This window comes from Bubalus bubalis, chromosome 5 (genome assembly GCF_019923935.1).
Source record: "Bubalus bubalis isolate 160015118507 breed Murrah chromosome 5, NDDB_SH_1, whole genome shotgun sequence".
Taxonomy (NCBI): Eukaryota; Metazoa; Chordata; class Mammalia; order Artiodactyla; family Bovidae; genus Bubalus; species Bubalus bubalis.
This window is the reverse complement of record NC_059161.1, coordinates 51,034,255-51,052,587: the sequence shown is the minus strand read 5'-3', so window position 1 is coordinate 51,052,587 and position 18,333 is coordinate 51,034,255. Positions and strand designations below refer to the sequence as shown.

General features: G+C 34.4%; 1 protein-coding gene across 18 annotated transcripts in view; it reads right to left on the bottom strand.

Annotated features, from left to right (window-relative positions):
• The window catches only part of CDC42BPA (CDC42 binding protein kinase alpha), a 297,113-nt gene that overhangs the window by 132,346 nt on the left and 146,434 nt on the right, over positions 1-18,333 (bottom strand). For all 18 annotated transcript variants that reach the window (XM_044943085.2, XM_006062426.4, XM_044943088.2 and 15 more), the window contains 4 exons: positions 16,044-16,137; positions 3,399-3,599; positions 1,239-1,487; positions 605-684 (listed from right to left, as the gene is read on the bottom strand). In XM_044943085.2, the coding sequence (XP_044799020.1) occupies positions 605-684; positions 1,239-1,487; positions 3,399-3,599; positions 16,044-16,137 (624 nt within the window). The remainder of the gene's footprint in view (positions 1-604; positions 685-1,238; positions 1,488-3,398; positions 3,600-16,043; positions 16,138-18,333) is intronic.

Genomic DNA, 18,333 nt, shown 5'->3' with positions numbered 1-18,333 from the left:
CTCAATGAAGTTTAAGGAATGGTAAGGAGGAAACAGGGCTTCCCTTGTGGCTTCAGCTGGTAAAGAATCTGCCTGCAATGCAGGGGACCTGTGTTCCATCCCTGGGTTGGGAAGACACCCTGAAGAAGGGAAAGGCTACCCACTCCAGTATTCTGGCCTGAAGAATTCCATGGACTCTATAGTCCATGGGGTCCCAAAGAGATGGACATGACTGAGCGACTTTAACTTTCACAAGGAAGAAAGAGATACAAGTAGAATGAGGGTCAGTGGAAAGAGGGCTAAGATCGATGGGTTGAAAGACTGATGTTTGGAACCTAGAAAATATTTCAATAGCCTAAGACTCTTCTAATTCCTGTTCCATTGCTAACAGATTCTGAGCTCTCTCTGTGTTCTAGTCTTTCTCCCCCCAAAATGAGTTAAGATTCTTATATTAATATGTCTTATTCACTTGGTAATGTCTAAGTTTTCCTAGAAGCAGCTTCAATCCATTAAAAAAAATATTTTTTTTACTTATAAGGCTCTCTTATGCATTATAGTTTTAAAACCTCAATTCATTTTTAATTTGCTCTAAATTATCCAAATCACATTAACTTTTCAAACTTACCAGCTACTGGTATATGTAAAACCAACAAATGGCAGATGGTGACCAGAAAAGGCAGTATGTGTTGGTGGGGGCATCGTTTCCTAAAGGAGGAAGAAACATCTGGTAAAAAATGAGTAACTATAAACTGTAGACTGGGCTATAAAAATTCACTGTCAACAATTTACAAACACTGATAAGTTTGGTCTAGACGTTTAGTGATTAAAAAATTTAGACCATAAACACTGCTACTGTAGAATTCTAATAAAAAGAAAGGAAAGATTTAAAGTCTGATGGATACCGAGAGTACAAGCATTATTCATGTATTCCATATATGTGATTTGCCTAGTTGTTAAAATTTATTTGTAATCCCAAACCAATATTCACAAATACTTTTGTAGTTATTTTCAGATATTTGCAGAGCAAACAAAAATTTGCACTGCCCTACACACATGTTCCCAGCCAGAGCGGAACAAGGAGATGCTCTGCCCTCTTGTTTCAGATCTCATTCAGTAAGCAAGCGGTTTTTTTCAAGGTCTACATGTTCCCTGACAACTGTTCAAGTGATAAATGGTAAGGTGGCCTATAAAATTACTTTATAACCATTTTTTTTTTTTTAAAGCAGAGAGACAGAACTTCTTTAAACAATCATACTCACAGAATTCTTTAAACAATCATCATCCACATCAAAATTCGACGTATCTGTTGGGCTACTAACTTCTGGAATATAAGGTGCTTCACAGTTTCGAATATTATCCCAATCAATTCCATTGAAAAATGGGTGCTTCTTAAAGTCTTCTATTCCATTTTGACCAAGTCGATGTTCTCTGCTACAGATGAGTCTTCGAATAAGATCCTTAGCATTTTCAGACACATCACTCACTTGAGGAGGAAACTGAAACCTCTCCTAAATAGAGAATAATAGAAACAAAATATAAATCACTAATTTACTAAGTAGGTTGATGCTAACACTGACCTCCTTAAATATATATATATTTTAAAATATCTAATAAATATGTACTGGTACAAAGTACTGACACTAAAGGAGATTCAAGAATAAATTTAAAAGAATCATTTTCCTAAAAGAACTTTTCATATGTAACTTAGTCATATATATACTACAGAAAGAATAAGTTAAATGTAAAAACACCTTAAATGCTGTCAAAATAAAAAGAATTCACTAAATGTAATAGAATTTACATAATCAATAGTATATCTGATTATGATAACGATTATGATATTATGAAATCATAATCAATATTACGATATTGATTATATGATAACATTCATATAAGTCACACACTAATGATTAATACTAAACATTTGTAAAGAATGTAACATGTACTACTAGAAGTATGTTACTTGTTTAGCTCATTTAATCCTCAGAGCCACTGTATTACTCTAATTTTATAGAAAAGGAAACAAAGAAACAGTTAAAACAATTGCTCAAGGTTACATAATCAATGGTAGAGCTAGGATTTGAACTGAAACTGATTCCAGAATCTGTGCTCTCAACAACCATGCTACAGTACAATGACTTCTATCAGAAATGCTTTACATGCTATTGACAACTTTGGAGCTATTTCTTGTTTTCAAACTCTTGATTATCTTTGCAGCCAGACAGAAAAGCATCAACTTTGCAAAACTAACATATATATATATATATATATATAAAATATATATATATTTGGGGCTTCCCTAGTGGCTCAGTAGTAAAGAATCCGCTTGCAATGCAAGAGACCTGGGTTCAATTCCTGGGTCAGGAAGATCCCCTGGAGAAGGAAATGGCAACCCACTCCAGTAGTCTTGGCTGGGAAATCCCATGGACAGAGGAGCCTGACGGGTTACAGTCCATGGGGTCACAAAACAGTTGGATATGACTTAGCAACTAACAACAACTATATATATATATAGCAATTAATTATAATTGTATTACCACAACAAATTAAAAAGAACAGATTAGCACTCCCTTTATGGGATATTCCTATTCATATTCTAGGTTTTTGCAATTACTCACAATCTTCTGAGACTGATAATCAGAGTCTCCCTCTTCTTATACAATCTATTTCATTTGGTATTAAATGGATTAAAATTTTATTCTTTCCTGCTGTGCATCTGGACTGTTTCCAATGTTTGATGATCATAAATAATACTGGGATAAGTATTCTCACACATATAGCTTTGTTCTATGAATATTCCCTCATGGTAGATTCTTAATATTGAAGGTGCCCAACCAAAAGTTTTAACCATTTCTTTCTAAGGTTGCTGATGAATACTTACAGACTTCTTGAGAGAAAAATTATATCAATTTACATCCCTATCAATGATGTCTAATCTAACACTGTTCTTTTCAATGGATCATTTATAGCACAGAGTACTATTTTCTTTTCATCTTTACCAATTTGACAGGGAGAAAAGTATACCATGCTTATTTTAATTTGGATTTCATCTATCTATTATTATTAAGATTAAGAATTTTAAATGCATTCTAGTCATGATTATACTGATACTATAGTAGTAATGATAAATTGTCTGCTCATGATCTTTGTTACTCTACTGGAGAGATCATTTAATTGTCTACTTATTAGCATCTCTGCAAAATTACAAGATGAGGACTAACAATTTTATGCATAATTTATAGATTTTTAAAAAATAATTTATGGATTTTTATTACTCATGTTGGTCATGTTCCCTGCTAGCATAGAAATTAGATTATTTATTGTTTTTGGAAAATTATTCTCTTTTTAAATATCACATTTTAATTTTATTATATGTATTATTTGCCACACTAATGTGAAAAATAGTAAAATATACTAACTTTGTGATTCATGATTTTTCCATATGTTTCCACCAGAGATTCTGCATAAAATGGTGTTTCTCCATAAAGCATTTCATACATACAGACCCCCAAAGACCACCAGTCACACTCAGGTCCATATCTGCCTTTTCCATCTTCCATGGCTTGAAGGATTTCAGGAGAGATATAATCTGGAGTTCCAACAGCCACTGAGGATTGGACCTGAAGAAGTTCACATTGTTAGTAATCAACCATAATATATTAGAAATAAATAATTATTTTAATTAGAAATGTTTATATTTACATAGAAACACAATAAGCACTATTTCATAACAACTTCAATTTTGTCATTATCTGAATTTAGTCTCCTTGTGCATGTAAGTTAAAATATATATAATCACCACACCAACAAGTTCTCCAGATTTTTAACACTATAGAATGTTTATTATAGCTGTTATTTAGTTGACTACACTTAGAGTAAAAATACATGATTTGAACACCACAGCCACAAACCACAGATTGAATATTTATATTAGAACATTCTTATTATTGATATTATCTGTCCAACATTGCCATATATTAAGTGGAACTTTGAAAATTTTACAATTAATTATGTGGGGGAAAAAACAGAAACAAACCTGGCTACTATTATAAGCAGCTTGGAGATTAGTTTAAAACATTTTAAAGATAATCTAACTAAATAAATGTTAATAATGTCCTGCAAACTATTTATTTAAAAAATTATAAAAGGGGAAAAATATTATTCAAAACACTGAGTCTAAACAGAGAACATACAATTATGGCAAGGTGGCAACCCACTCCAGTGTTCTTGCCTGGAGAATCCCAGGGACGGGGGAGCCTGGTGGGCTGCTATCTATGGGGTCGCACAGAGTCGGACACGACTGAAGCGACTTAGCAGCAGCAGCAGCAACAGATATAACTAAGAAAACAACAGCTAAAAACAGATCCTGGGCACATATCTTTTAAGGTATTCCAAAATAAAAGAAAATTAGTTTTATATATGTTTTTAGAGAACATACCAAGAAATGAACATTCTCAAGATAAAATAATGGTTAATATTCTGAATTTCCTAAAGTACCATTCTTAATAATTATTAGAACAGACTTCTTTGGCAATACTGAGATTAAGTAACTTGAAAATTCTTGAAAACTCTTAAAAATACTAGATAAAATATAACAACCATTTTCTAAATGTATATATAAATAAGCCTTTAAATAAAGAGACATTCTTAGATATATGTAATCAAGAAATGATTGGAAACCAGGGCAATAAGCATTAGAGCAGGAGTGCAGTTGGGAAATTGTGTTCATTTTCTAGGTACTTAACTTTTAACATATACATAAGGTCAAAAAGAAAGATCCTGTGGTTACTTGAGGTTTAAAGTAAAAGCCTGCCCCATATAATCTTTATCCTAAAAGGTGTGTGTGCGTGTGTGTGTTAGTCAGTCAGCCATTCGCTTAGTCGTGTCTGACTCTTTGTGATCCCAAGAATTGTAGCCCGCCAGACTACTCTGCCCATGGAATTCTCCTGGCACAAATACTGGAGTGGGTAGCCATTCCCTTCTCCAGGCCTAAAGGGTATATTGTAAGTAAAAAGGTGAATTACAAAATCTGCCATTCAGCAGAGAAAGACAGTGACATATATGAAAAAAAATTCACTCCTTTAGAAATTCATAACTTTTAGGTCACATAGTCCCACCATTTGGGATTCTAATGCACAGGACTTCTGTGATTCAGAAATTCTCAAGCCAAGAAACTGGCATAATACTGGCATCAGCTTAGGTGCCCCTAGAAAGCTTCTCATAACAGATTCAAAACTACCTGGAGGATACATGCTCAAACTTGGCCTCATATAATTCTCACACATAACAATTCACTAAAAGATGAGTTCAGAATCCAATAATATAACTAAATGAGGAAACATTCCATTTATGAGCAAAAGCCAGAAATCCAAACAACACAATCAGACCTCAAAAAATTATCAGTTCCACGTCATAAAATAAGTATGTTTAAAATTATTAGATAACAAAAAATCTAAAGCATATGAAAAAGCTGAAAAAAATAAAGTCCTAGAATGGAAAAAACTAGTTGTCGACATAAAAGATATGAAGAAATAAAATCAGATCCACATCTGTACACTTTGTTAAACTAGAGAGCACCAAAGGTAAGAGATTCTAAAAACCTATGGAATAAAAAGAGATTTTCTACCCAAGAAATGATGATTAGACTGAAGAATTATTAATGCTAATGTGGGGGTTAGAAGAAAATGGAATTGTATTTTTCAAAGTGATGAAACAAAGTAATGGTCAATATTATATTTCCCACCCACCTAAATTATAAAACAGAAATGAGGATTAAATAAAGATATTTTCATACAAAGAGTGAGTGAACTACCACATATAGACTCTTTTAGTTAAACAGGAGTACTAAAGGATATACTTGAGAATCAAGAAACATAATCCAGAGAAAAGAATGTGACACTAGAGGCAACTGTGAACAAAGATAGTAGGAAACTTTAACATGCACCTAAGTGGTGATTAACTGGATAAACTAATGATGAAGAAAAGGAGAAAGAGGGCAATAAAGAGGAAGATGAAGATGAGCAGGAGCAATAGAAATAGGAGATGGGGGAGGAAGAGGAAGGAATAACTACTCAAAAGACGAAAAATAAGATGGAACTAAAATACCAGAAAACAAGTTACTTAGGGAGTGATTAGGATTAAAATGTTCTGAGTTTCTTGGTTTTCTATTTTTTATTTCTTATTTATTTTTTAATTATTGTTTTCAATTGTGGTAAAATACCCATGACATAAAATTTACCATCATAACCATTTCCAAATGTATAGTTTGGTGACATTAAGTACATTTACACTGATGTGCAACCATCACCGCCATCCATTTATAAAACTCTTTTCATCTTACAAAACTGAAAATCTATTAAACAATAACTCCCCCATCCCCTTCTCCTCCCAGACCCTAGCAACCACCACTGTAGCTGCTATGAATTTGACTACTCTAGGTACTTTATACAAGTGCAATTGTACAACAATCTGTTCGTTTGTGTCTGGTGTATATCACTTGGCATGTTTTTTAAAAGGTAGGATGGATCAGGATGTTCTTTTAAAGCTGAATAACGTTCCAATGTATGGATATACCACATTTTTTTTCCCATTCATCCAATAGTGGACACCTGACTTGCTTACATCCCTTGACTTTTGTGAATAATGGTGCTGTGAACATGGGTGAACAAATATCTCTTTGAGACTCCGCTTTAACTTCTGTGGAATATGTACACAAAAGTGGAACTGCTAGATCATATGGTAATTTTATTTTCAGCTTTTTGAAGAACTGTTACACTGTTTTCCACAGTGGCTACAACATTTTACATCTCCATCAGCAGTGCACAAAGATTCCAATTTCCCCACAACTGTATCAAAACTTGTTATTTTTTTTTTTTTTTAGTAGCCATCCTAATGGTATGAAGCAGTATCTCATTGTGGTTTTGATGTGCATTTCTGTATTGACTAGTGATGTGGAGTCATTCGTCTCTCTTCTTAGGAGAAACATCACTTCAAATCCTTTGTGTATTTTGAACTGGGTTGTTAGTCTGTTATTGAGTTGCAGGAATTCTTTACACATTCTGGATAATTATCTCTTGTCAGACATACAATTTGCAACTATTTTCTCCCACTGTATAGGCTGCCCTTTCACTATAACAACTGTATCTTTTGATGCATAGAAATTTTTAATGATGATGTAGTCTACTCATCTATTTTTGTTGTTGCATATTGTTTTCTGTCATATCCAAGAAATCACTGCCAAATCCATTATCATAAAACTTCTCCCTCTGCCCATTAAATGTAAGTTTTAACTCTTACACTTAGGATTTTGATTCATTTTGAGCTAATTTTTGTATATGATGTAAGATAAACTAAGTTTTTTTCTTTGATTAGGAATATGGGGAAAACTAGATTTTACATAAATGATAAAATTTTTAAGATAAACATTAAAATATTTGAAATAGAATGTGTAACTTCCAAAAAGGAAAAAAAAAAAGAAATAAAAAAAAATTTGACCCAGCCAACAAAAAGCAGGAAAGGGGGTAGGAAGAATGATGCAAACAAATAAGCAAAATTTATAGTAAAATAGTACAAGATACTAGAAAGAAATACAAACAAATTAATAATGAAATTCATAAATGATTAAGTTCACCTATCAAAAAGCACCATTATCACACTAGATAACAAAACCAAAATGAAAATTTTTTTGAAAAATCAGCAATAATCTGTTTAATGCACCTAGACATAGAAACTAAGAAACATTTTTTAAGAAAAAGGATGGAAAGATATGCCAGGCATATGCTAAACAAAAGAAAGCTAAGGGAGCTGTATTAATTATCAGTCAAACTAGATTCTAAGGCCAAGATGATTATTATGATTTTTAATCATGGAAGAGCAATCCTAAATAATACGTAACTAACAACACAGCTACAAAAGAGCTGTGAAAATTACAAGGGAAAATGAAGAAATTCAACATCATAGTAAGGATTTTTAAATAATAAGTAGATCAGAAAGAAATAAAGGTAGTAAGAATATTAAAATTTTGAACAACATAATCTTATTACAGAAATCTGCAACCAAAAGTTAGAAAAAGATTCATAATTTCAAACAAATATGTAACAGTTAAAAGAACTGGCCCATGAGGAATCAAAACATAATCTTGACAAATGCTAAAAAACTGCTAACAAATAGATCCACTCTTCAGTAAAAGAAAACTTTCTATAAACACCAAATAAGTAAATATTGTACTATGAATACTAAAAGGCACATATCTAAATAATTAATGGTCCACAGAAGAATTCTCACTGAAGCTGGAAAATATTTAGTAAAATGCTCTAGGTCAAAACTTACAAAGAAAAAGTTAAGCATAAATAAACAATATTAGGAATGAAGAAAGGGGTGAAATACGCATGTAATTGAGATTTTAAAATTAGAAAGAGTACAATCTGAACAATTTTATACAAATAAAATTGAAAACTCAGAGAAAATAGATAATTTTCATAGAAAAAATGTAACTTACCAAAACTGACTCAGGAAGAAATAGAAAACCAAAGAGACCTATAACCATTAAAAAGTTTGAATCAATAGTATAAAATCTACCTGGAAAACAAACAAAATAAGAAGAAAACAAAACCTCACTGAAGCAAAGGTGATTTAAAGTGAGTTCCACCAATTACATAAGAAACAGATAATCCCAGTATTATAAGAACTGTTCTAGATCCAAAATGGGTAAGGGTGGGGGACATGGCTACCTTGTTCATTTTATAAGGCTAACACAACCTAAATACAAAACAAGGCAGACAAGAAAATTTGAGAAGGAAAATTATACTGCAAACTCAGATATAATCAATGTCAGATATGAATCTCAGATAATAATTCAATATAAAATTTTAGCATGGTCAATCTAGCAATTTGGTCAAATATAGCAAGCAATACAACTTGATGATAAAGTTACATTTACATTCAAAGAATGCATGCTTTAACATTGGACAATCTATGTCACTCATCATATAACAGGAAAAACACTCTGATATCCACTCAATAGATGCAGAAAAATGATTTGAATGTACAACATTAACAACCATTACATGGCAATCAGAAACAGAAATTTCCTTAATCTGATGAAGAATACATACCAAAAGCTTACAGCAAATATACTACTTAATTTAAAACTACAGGGAAAACACCAATAAAGCTAGGAACAACGCAAAGAAGCTCCCAATTACTGCAACATTAATACTGTGCTGAAGATCACTGACTGCATGATAGGAAAAAAAAATACAGCAAAGTAAAAATGTAAGGACTGGAAAGGACAAAACACAAAGCTGGTCATTATTTGCAGATTATAAGATTGTCTATACAGAAAAATATACATATAGAATCTATAAATTGTTTTGAACTAATAAAAAAAAGCTTAGCAAGCTTGCTTGTTTCAGGATGAATACACATACAAAAATCAACTGTGGTCCTAAAGAATAGCAACAAACTATTAAAATGCAAAATTTTAAGTTATCCATTTATAATAGCCCCAAAACAAAAAACTCCACAAGGTATCTAGGAGCAAATCTAACAAATAAAGGTAATGAAGTTACCTTTACATAATTTACCTTTACCTGAACATAATTATAAAACTTTACACAAATAAGAGAAACCTAAAACAATGAAGACAGAAACCATATTCATAGATGGGAAGATTGCAAGTTACAGACAAAGTTTTCCCGAAATTAAACTCTAAATTCAGTGAAGGTCTACAAGCTTGTATATGTGAAGGGCTGTTTATCTGTGTCTGTATGTATATAAACCAATAATATAATCCTAACAGTCATATGGAAAAACAAATGGCCAAGAACATCCAAAACAATTTCAGAGAAAGAAAAAGAATTACAGCAAGACATCCCCACACAAAAACTGACTTCTTATAAATGTATAGATTAAAATGGTTTAATTTTGACTTCAATGTGAGAAACAAAAAGCAAGCTGAAAGTTAATACAGAAACTCACAAACTTTGGGAAAGGTTAAAATTGAAGCAACTATCCAGGTAATAAATAATGATCCATACAAAATTATATAATCACAACATTTCAGAACACCAGAAATAAACATAACATCCTAAAGGCTTCCAAATAAGGGGGAAGAGTATAACAGAAGCTTTGATAATTAGGATGGCATCAGATGCCTCAACAATAAATTAGAAGACAACGCAGTGTCTTCTAAATTCTAAGAGAAGAGTAAGTTCAAATCTATAACATTATGTCCAGTCTAGAAAAATTATTCATCAAGTATAAGAATACAAATGAAGGCATTTTTCAGACATGCAGGATTATGAAATATTTACTTCCAATGGAACCTTTCTGAGGTTCAGTTCAGTTGCTCAGTCGTGTCCGACTCTTTGGGACCCCATGAATAGCAGCACGCCAGGCCTCCCTGTCCATCACCAACTCCCGGAGTTCACTCAGACTCAGGTCCATCGAGTCGGTGATGCCATCCAGCCATCTCATCCTCTGTCGTCCCCTTCTCCTCCTGACCCCAATCCCTCCCAGCATCAGAGTCTTTTTCAATGAGTCAACTCTTCGCATGAGGTGGCCAAAGTACTGGAGTTTCAGCTTTAGCATCATTCCTTCCAAAGAAATCCCAGGGCTGATCTCCTTCAGAATGGACTGGTTGGATCTCCTTGCAGTCCAAGGGACTCTCAAGAGTCTTCTCCAACACCACAGTTCAAAAGCATCAATTCTTCGGCGCTCAGCCTTCTTCACAGTCCAACTCTCACATCCATACGTGACCACAGGTAAAACCACAGCCTTGACTAGACGAACCTTTATCGGCAAAGTAATGTCTCTGCTTTTGAATATGCTATCTAGGTTGGTCATAACTTTCCTTCCAAGGAGTAAGCGTCTTCTAATTTCATGGCTGCAGTCACCATCTGCAGTGATTTTGGAGCCCAGATAAATCAAGTCTGACACTGTTTCCCCATCTATTTCCCATGAAGTGATGGGACCGGATGCCATGATCTTCGTTTTCTGAATGTTGAGCTTTAAGCCAACTTTTTCACTCTCCACTTTCACTTTCATCAAGAGGCTTTTGAGTTCCTCTTCACTTTCTGCCATAAGGGTGGTGTCATCTGCATATCTGAGGTTATTGATATTTCTCCCGGCAATCTTGATTTCAGCTTGTGCTTCTTCCAGCCCAGCGTTTCTCATGATGTACTCTGCATAGAAGTTATATTAGCAGGGTGACAATATACAGCCTTGACGTACTCTTTTTCCTACTTGGAACCAGTTTGTTTTTCCATGTCCAGTTCTAACTGTTGCTTCCTGACCTACATATAGGTTTCTCAAGAGGCAGGTGGTCTGGTATTCCCATCTCTTTCAGAATTTTCCACAGTTTATTGTGATCCACACAGTCAAAGGCTTTGGCATAGTCAATAAAGCAGAAATAGATGTTTTCCTGGAACTCTCTTGCTTAACTACCACTAAACGAGAAGAAAGACACAGAGAGATCCAGGAAACAGAGGATCCAATACTAGAAAGCAACACATTAAATTCCATGATGATGAGGAAAGGTAATTCTAGGATGACAGTTGTATAGTAGGCCTATTGGACAGTGGGCCTACAGACTAGAATCAGAGTATGCAAGCCTCCAGACAAGAGAGTCACTAAGTTATTCATTGTGTCTGAGAAAGAAAGGAATTGCTCAATTTCCTAAATGTAGTAGAGAGTTTGGGGATAAACTAGTGAGAAGGCTGTGTGCCAAAGAGTTGATGCTTTCAAACTGTGGTGCTGGGGAAGATTCTGGAGATTCCCTTAGACAGCAAGGATATCAAAAACCTGTCAGTCCTAAAAGAAACAACCCTGAATATTCATTGAAAGGACTGATGCTGCAGCTCCAATACTTTGGCCACATGATGTGAAGAGCCAACTCACTGGAAAAGACCGTGATACTGGGAAAGATTGAGGGCAAAAAGAGAAGAGGCCAATAGAGGATGAGATGGTTAGTAGCAACACCAACTCAATGGACATGAGCTTGAGTAAACTCAGGGAGATAGTAAGGGACAGGGAAGCCTGGCACTCTGCAGTCCATAGGGTCGCAAAGAGTTGGACACAACAACAAAAGTGAGATTTATACAGAAAACTAAGCAAAGCAAATGAGTCACTTAGTCCGGGGAAAACAAAGAGCTGTTCAAGAAAAGAAATGTAATTAAAACAAATAACACAAATAGCATGGCACAGTCATAAATAATATTTGTATAAGTATTTTTAAAAAACTGAACAGGATTTAATGAAAGACTATGTGATAATTACAACACAGGGAAGACAGGATGTGTAAGGATTGGTTAAGATAGGTGTAAGAGATCTGAATCCTCATCTTTCATGGTGGGAAATTAGTAATAATATCTAAAACTAAATAACAAGAGACAGTAGTATGAATACAATAATAAAAAATAAATAAAAGAAACAACAGAATAAAGAGCTGAAGAATTTGTATGTGTCTGTCTGTAGAAAAAGAGACTTGGAGGTGAGAAGGACCTAGGACAAAGGAATGCTGTTTTTGTGATGTTTTCCTAAAATATGTAAACATCACTTGATAAAAATAAAGTAAACAAGTAAAAAAGAAGATTCCTTCATTATAACTTTCTTAATGGAGGACCAACATGCTACTATGTCAAGAAAAACTATTTGGAGATGATTAATAAAAAATGAATAACTAGAAAGAATTTCTGACTCTACAGAATTTCAGGAATAAATCAGATCAAGGGAAACACATACAGACAGAAATAGCACTCAAGTGCATTCTGGAATGCACAGGAATTTGGAGAGCTGAACATCAGACTCCAGAGGAGTCCCAGCTTTGAATCTAAGGCGCTTATAACATGCAGGACTGGGGAAACACTACCTGTTCCCCTGGAATTCTGTGTCAGTGTTATCTCTCTCCTCTCCAGAGTTATGGACCACAGCTTTATGGTGCCACAGCCTCCCTGACTTTAATCTGTGTTTTCTCAACTCAGCAAAACGACCATGCTATTTCTCTCCCTCTCATGTCATCCCCAGCACTATCCACTTCCCACTTTATACTTCATACACATGCAGTTACCTTAGAGCAGAATAATTACATATACCGGTTTTACAGTGTTTGTGTGATATTGCCATATCTTTTATTTCCACCTATGTCATAAAATCTACATTACATTTATTTTTATTAATCAGATGTCTCTTAATGTAAACTTAAAAAGAAAGATTAGTATAGTCTTTTTTCTTTATTCTTATCCTATAAATCTTATTTATCATATCTGATATTCTTTTTTGGGGGGGGGCTTGATGAAAAGTTATTTTATTATTATTATTTTTTAAATTTTATTTTATTTTTAAACTTTACACAATTGTATTAGTTCTGCCCAACTTATCATACAGATTTAAGTATCCAAATGGAATTGTCTCCTTTGTAGTGGACATCCTTTAGCATCCAGGCCTCTTTCACTTATCTGAAAAGGTCTTCATTTTGAAAAGAGTATTTTTATTCGATATAGAATTCTTGGTTTAGAGACTTTTTTTCTTCTTTCAGGACTTTAAAGATATCATGTTGTGATTTCTCACAAAAGGTCAATGGTTATTCTTACCATTTTCCCACAGTATGTATGGTTTTCTCCTTCTAGCTGCTTTCCAATTTTTTTTTTTTATCTTTAATTTTCAGTAGTTTAATTGTGATGTGGCCAGGCACAGTTCTTTTCATAACCTTGAAATATACCAGGATTCTTAAATCTGTTTTTCATCATATGTAATAGCTTGAGCCATCAATTCTACAAATGTTTTCTATTATTATCTCATCTTTTTCTAGGGCTTCTAATTGTATGCATCCCTAGGCCCCCTATATTAATTTTGCTTCAATCTTTTTCTCTGTGTTCTTCAGATTGCTTGATCTCTCAATCTATCTTCAAATTCACTGGCTTTTTCTTTTTTCATTTCTAACCCACCATTAACTTCTTATGAACTTTTTATTTCTATTAACTAATACAATTATGTAAAGTTTAAAAATAAAATAAAATAAAAAAAATAATTATCAAATTCTAAAAAGATTCACTTGATTTACTTTTCTGCTGACATTCCTTGTCTGTGTAATTACTAAGACTAATATCTTCTTTTGAACGTATTTATGATAGTTTCATTAGTCTATGTCTGGCAAATCCAACATCTGTGCTACCCAGGTTTCTACCGACTACTTTTATTTTTAAATTCTGTATCACAATCACTTAAGTTACTCACTATTTATTTTTGGTCTAGTGATTTTTTACTGAATGCTGGTCACTGTCAATAAGACATTGTAGAGAATATGAATTCCTCCATCTTCCTCTGAAGAATATTAATTCTTTAAGCAGTTAAAAAAGTACTAACTTGAATGTGGGACAGCTTACAGTTTATTCTTTAAGGGCAGATTTATAAAAAACCTAAGATTCATCTTGTGATTCCCAGGTGGCTGAGTATTAAAGAATCTGCCTGCCAATGCAGGAGATGTGGGTTCAATCTCTGGGTCAGGAAGATCCCTTGGAGAAGGAAATGGCAACCCAACTCCACTGTTCTTGCCTGGAGAATCCCATTGACAGAGGAGCCTGATGGGCTACAGTCCATGGGGCTGCAGAAGAGTCAGACGTGACTTAGTGACTGAACAACAACAACAAAGATTCATCTCAAGCCTCTTCATTTGGAGGACCACTTTCGCACTCTGTTGATTCTACCAGGACTTGGATTTAGGCTGTTAGATAGTTTTAGGGTAAGACTTACATGTAACAAACATCTTAACTAGCTTTCCAGAGCTAATAGTCCAATGTCCCCCAGCACTGTGTCTCCTCCAACACTACTTGATTTCAAGTAATCTGTTTGATTTTCAAATGGATAAAATTTATTATTTGGTAATTCTCAGATGTCTTATAAAGTTGGCCCTCCATGTCTCCTGGTTACACATTTGCAGATTCAACCAATCAGGGATCAAAAGTATTTTTTAAAAAAATTTCCAGAAAGTTCCAAAAGGCAAAATGAATTTGTTACATGCTGGCAATTATTTACATAGCATTTACATTGAAGTAGGTATTACAAGTAATCTAGAAAGAAAAGTGAAGTCGCTCAGTCGTGTCCAACTCTTTGCAACCCCATGGATTGTAGCCTGCCATGCTCCTCCATCCAGGGGATTTTCCAGGCAAGAGTACTGGAGTGGGTTGCCAGTTTCTAAGTTATCTGCTTAGGGTAAATTCTCAAAAGTCAAATGACTGGTCCAGAATAATGGGATGTTTTTGTGGCCTTTGGAATGTATTATACTAAATTACTTTTCAAAAAGTCCCTACCAATTAAAATGATATATATTTGGACATCTACTATACAACCAGGAAATTAATATTACTACTACTACTACAAACATGGAATAAAATTGAGGCATGTAAACCATTAAGTAATTGAGAGAATATAATGGAGGGGTCTAGGGGACAACAGAGGATGAGATGGTTGGATGGCATCACTGACTTGATGGATGTGAGTTTGAGCAAGCTCTGGGAGTTGGTGATGGACAGGGAAGCCTTGTGTGTTGCAGTCCATGGGGTCTCAAAGAATCGGACACGACTGAGTGACTGAACTGAACTGAAGGTTAGCAGAAATAAAGCAAATGGTAACATAAAACTTAGAGGATTTTCTGATAAAAAACATTCACTTGTTATACACTGTCCCTCAGGAAAACTAGACAACTAGTAAAGAAAGAGAAGAGAAATGAAAGTGAAGGAGTCACATCTTTTCTTTTTCCCTCTGGGATTTATTTTCTTCAGTCTTCTGGAACTGTGAAAATAAGTTACGCTAAAGAAGAAACAAACAAGAGTCTCAAAAAAGGCATAGTATTATCAATCTTAAAATCATTAATATAAGCAGTAGAAAATGGTGCGTGAATTTATAGACAAGCCCTATTATGAGTAAGCATGCCTAAGTGGAAGGAAGTAAAGCACAGAAAGACAAATGGATAGAAGGATATTTGATAGATAATATAAACAGAAGGATTCTAAAACAGATAAAGAAACAAGGAGGAAGGGTATAACAGTTTAAGATTTATCTTTATTTACCGTTCCATCTTCCATCAGCTTCAGACATGAACCAAAATCTGCTAACCGAATATGTCCATTCATATCCATCAATATATTGTCAGGTTTGATGTCTCTGAAAAAAACAAACACGTTCAATTTTTAGTTGGAAAAAATAAATACAATCAGTTACTTGGTAAGATGGAAAAGACTCTTAAAAGTCCCCTGGACAGCAAGAAGATCAAACCAATTAATCCTAAAGGGAATCAACCCTGGATATTCATTTGAAGGACTGATGCTGAAGCTCCAATACTTTGGCTACCTGACACAGGCAAAGAGCTAACACATTGGAAAAGACTGGGAAAGACTGAGGGCAGGAGGAGATGAGGGAAACAGAAGATGAGATGGTTGGATGGCAACACTGACTCAATGGACATGAGTTTGAGCAAACTCCAGGAGAAAACAATGAAGACAGGGAAGCCTGGCGTGCTGCAGTTCACTGGGTTGCAAAGAGTCGGACACGACTTAGCGACTGAACAACAACTTGGTAAGATAACCATTTTTGTCTGAAAATCTCAACTTTTTTCAGAATTACTACTCTATGAACACATATTTCTTAGTTACTTTATGGGTTCAAATCCTCTCTCTGGTTCGTAATAAAACTTTCTTAAACACCTGCAGTTTCAGTGTTCTGGAGATAAAAAGTGCTTGGTAATTCTCAGGCTACATTAGCCTTACCCTGCTTCCTTAAGATATGCACAGTTTCCAATGTGACTATGGTAGGCCTACTTTCTGCATACAAAGAAGAGTCATAATCACTTGATTCTAACCCATGAAATTGAACAGGAAAAAATATACTTCCTAGACCCTGAACATAAATGTAGATAAATACTCAGTTACTGCAGGTCATGACACAAAAATAACTGTTTCATAAAACTGATTTGGAAAACAACTGAAACAACTACTTAATAGTGATCTACATTATATAAAGCTATTTACAGATGTTAAGTCAAGCCTTGTAAGATATCCAAATCTAATTAATAACAAGCTCTATCACTCCAGTTTTGGCATTTGTTTTTACAGTATTGCAAAACTCTGTGGCAGGTATCCCACTACAAGGGCAGAGCTGAGCAGTTCTGACTATGGCCTTCCAAGCCGAACATATTTTCTACCTAGCCCTTTATAGAAAAAGTTTTCTGACCCCTGTATTAGCTGATTGCTTAATATAGACAGGCAGATAGACAGACTAAAAACAACAACCTGGATGGGAAACGGGTTTCATAATCCTCAATATTTGAACTTACAACCTTAACTGTCAGAAATGCTATATTAAGAAAAGATTTTCTGCTGTTTGGAAAACACTAAAAAAGTACACTTTAGTGCTAGAAGGAACCTTAGATATTACCTAAACCATATTCTGATGCAGGGAAAACTGTACTTTATTCTTTATTTTTAAAAACATTAAAGCTATATAATCATTATACATAACTGCTACTGGCAGATTTCTCAGATTTTAAAGAAGACAAAAGAAATGATAAAGACAGAATTTATAAACATCAATAATATTTTCAGCTATATGGAAAATAGGAACTATTAAAACCTAGGAGAAATAAATTATGTATTTATAATAATGAAATGGAAAATATTTAACAAGGCATTATAGATAGTATTGATACTCCTCTAGTATCTCATTTCCCTTCCTGATATCACCCTCTTCCTCCACTCCCCAGAGGTTAGCAACCACAATCCTGAATTTGGTGTTTACTATATATCCACACTGACCTAGAGCCAGACATCCTGGAATGTGAAGTCAAGTGGGCCTTAGAAAGCGTCACTACGAACAAAGCTAGTGGAGGAATTCCAGTTGAGCTATTTCAAATCCTGAAAGATGATACTGTGAAAGTGCTGCACTCAATATACCAGCAAATTTGGAAAACTCAGCAGTGGCCACACGACTGGAAAAGGTCAGTTTTCATTCCAATCCCAAAGAAAGGCAATGCCAAAGAATGCTCAAACTACTGCACAATTGCACTCATCTCACACGCTAGTAAAGTAATGCTCAAAAGTCTCCAAGCCAGGCTTCAGCAATATGTGAACCGTGAACTTCCTGATGTTCAAGCTGGTTTTAGAAAAGGCAGAGGAACCAGAGATCAGATTGCCAACATCCGCTGGATCATGGAAAAAGCAAGAGAGTTCCAGAAAAACATCTATTTCTGCTTTATTGACTATGCCAAAGCCTTTGACTGTGTGGATCACAATAAACTGTGGAAAACTCTGAAAGAGATGGGAATAGCAGACCACCTGATCTGCCTCTTGAGAAATCTGTATGCAG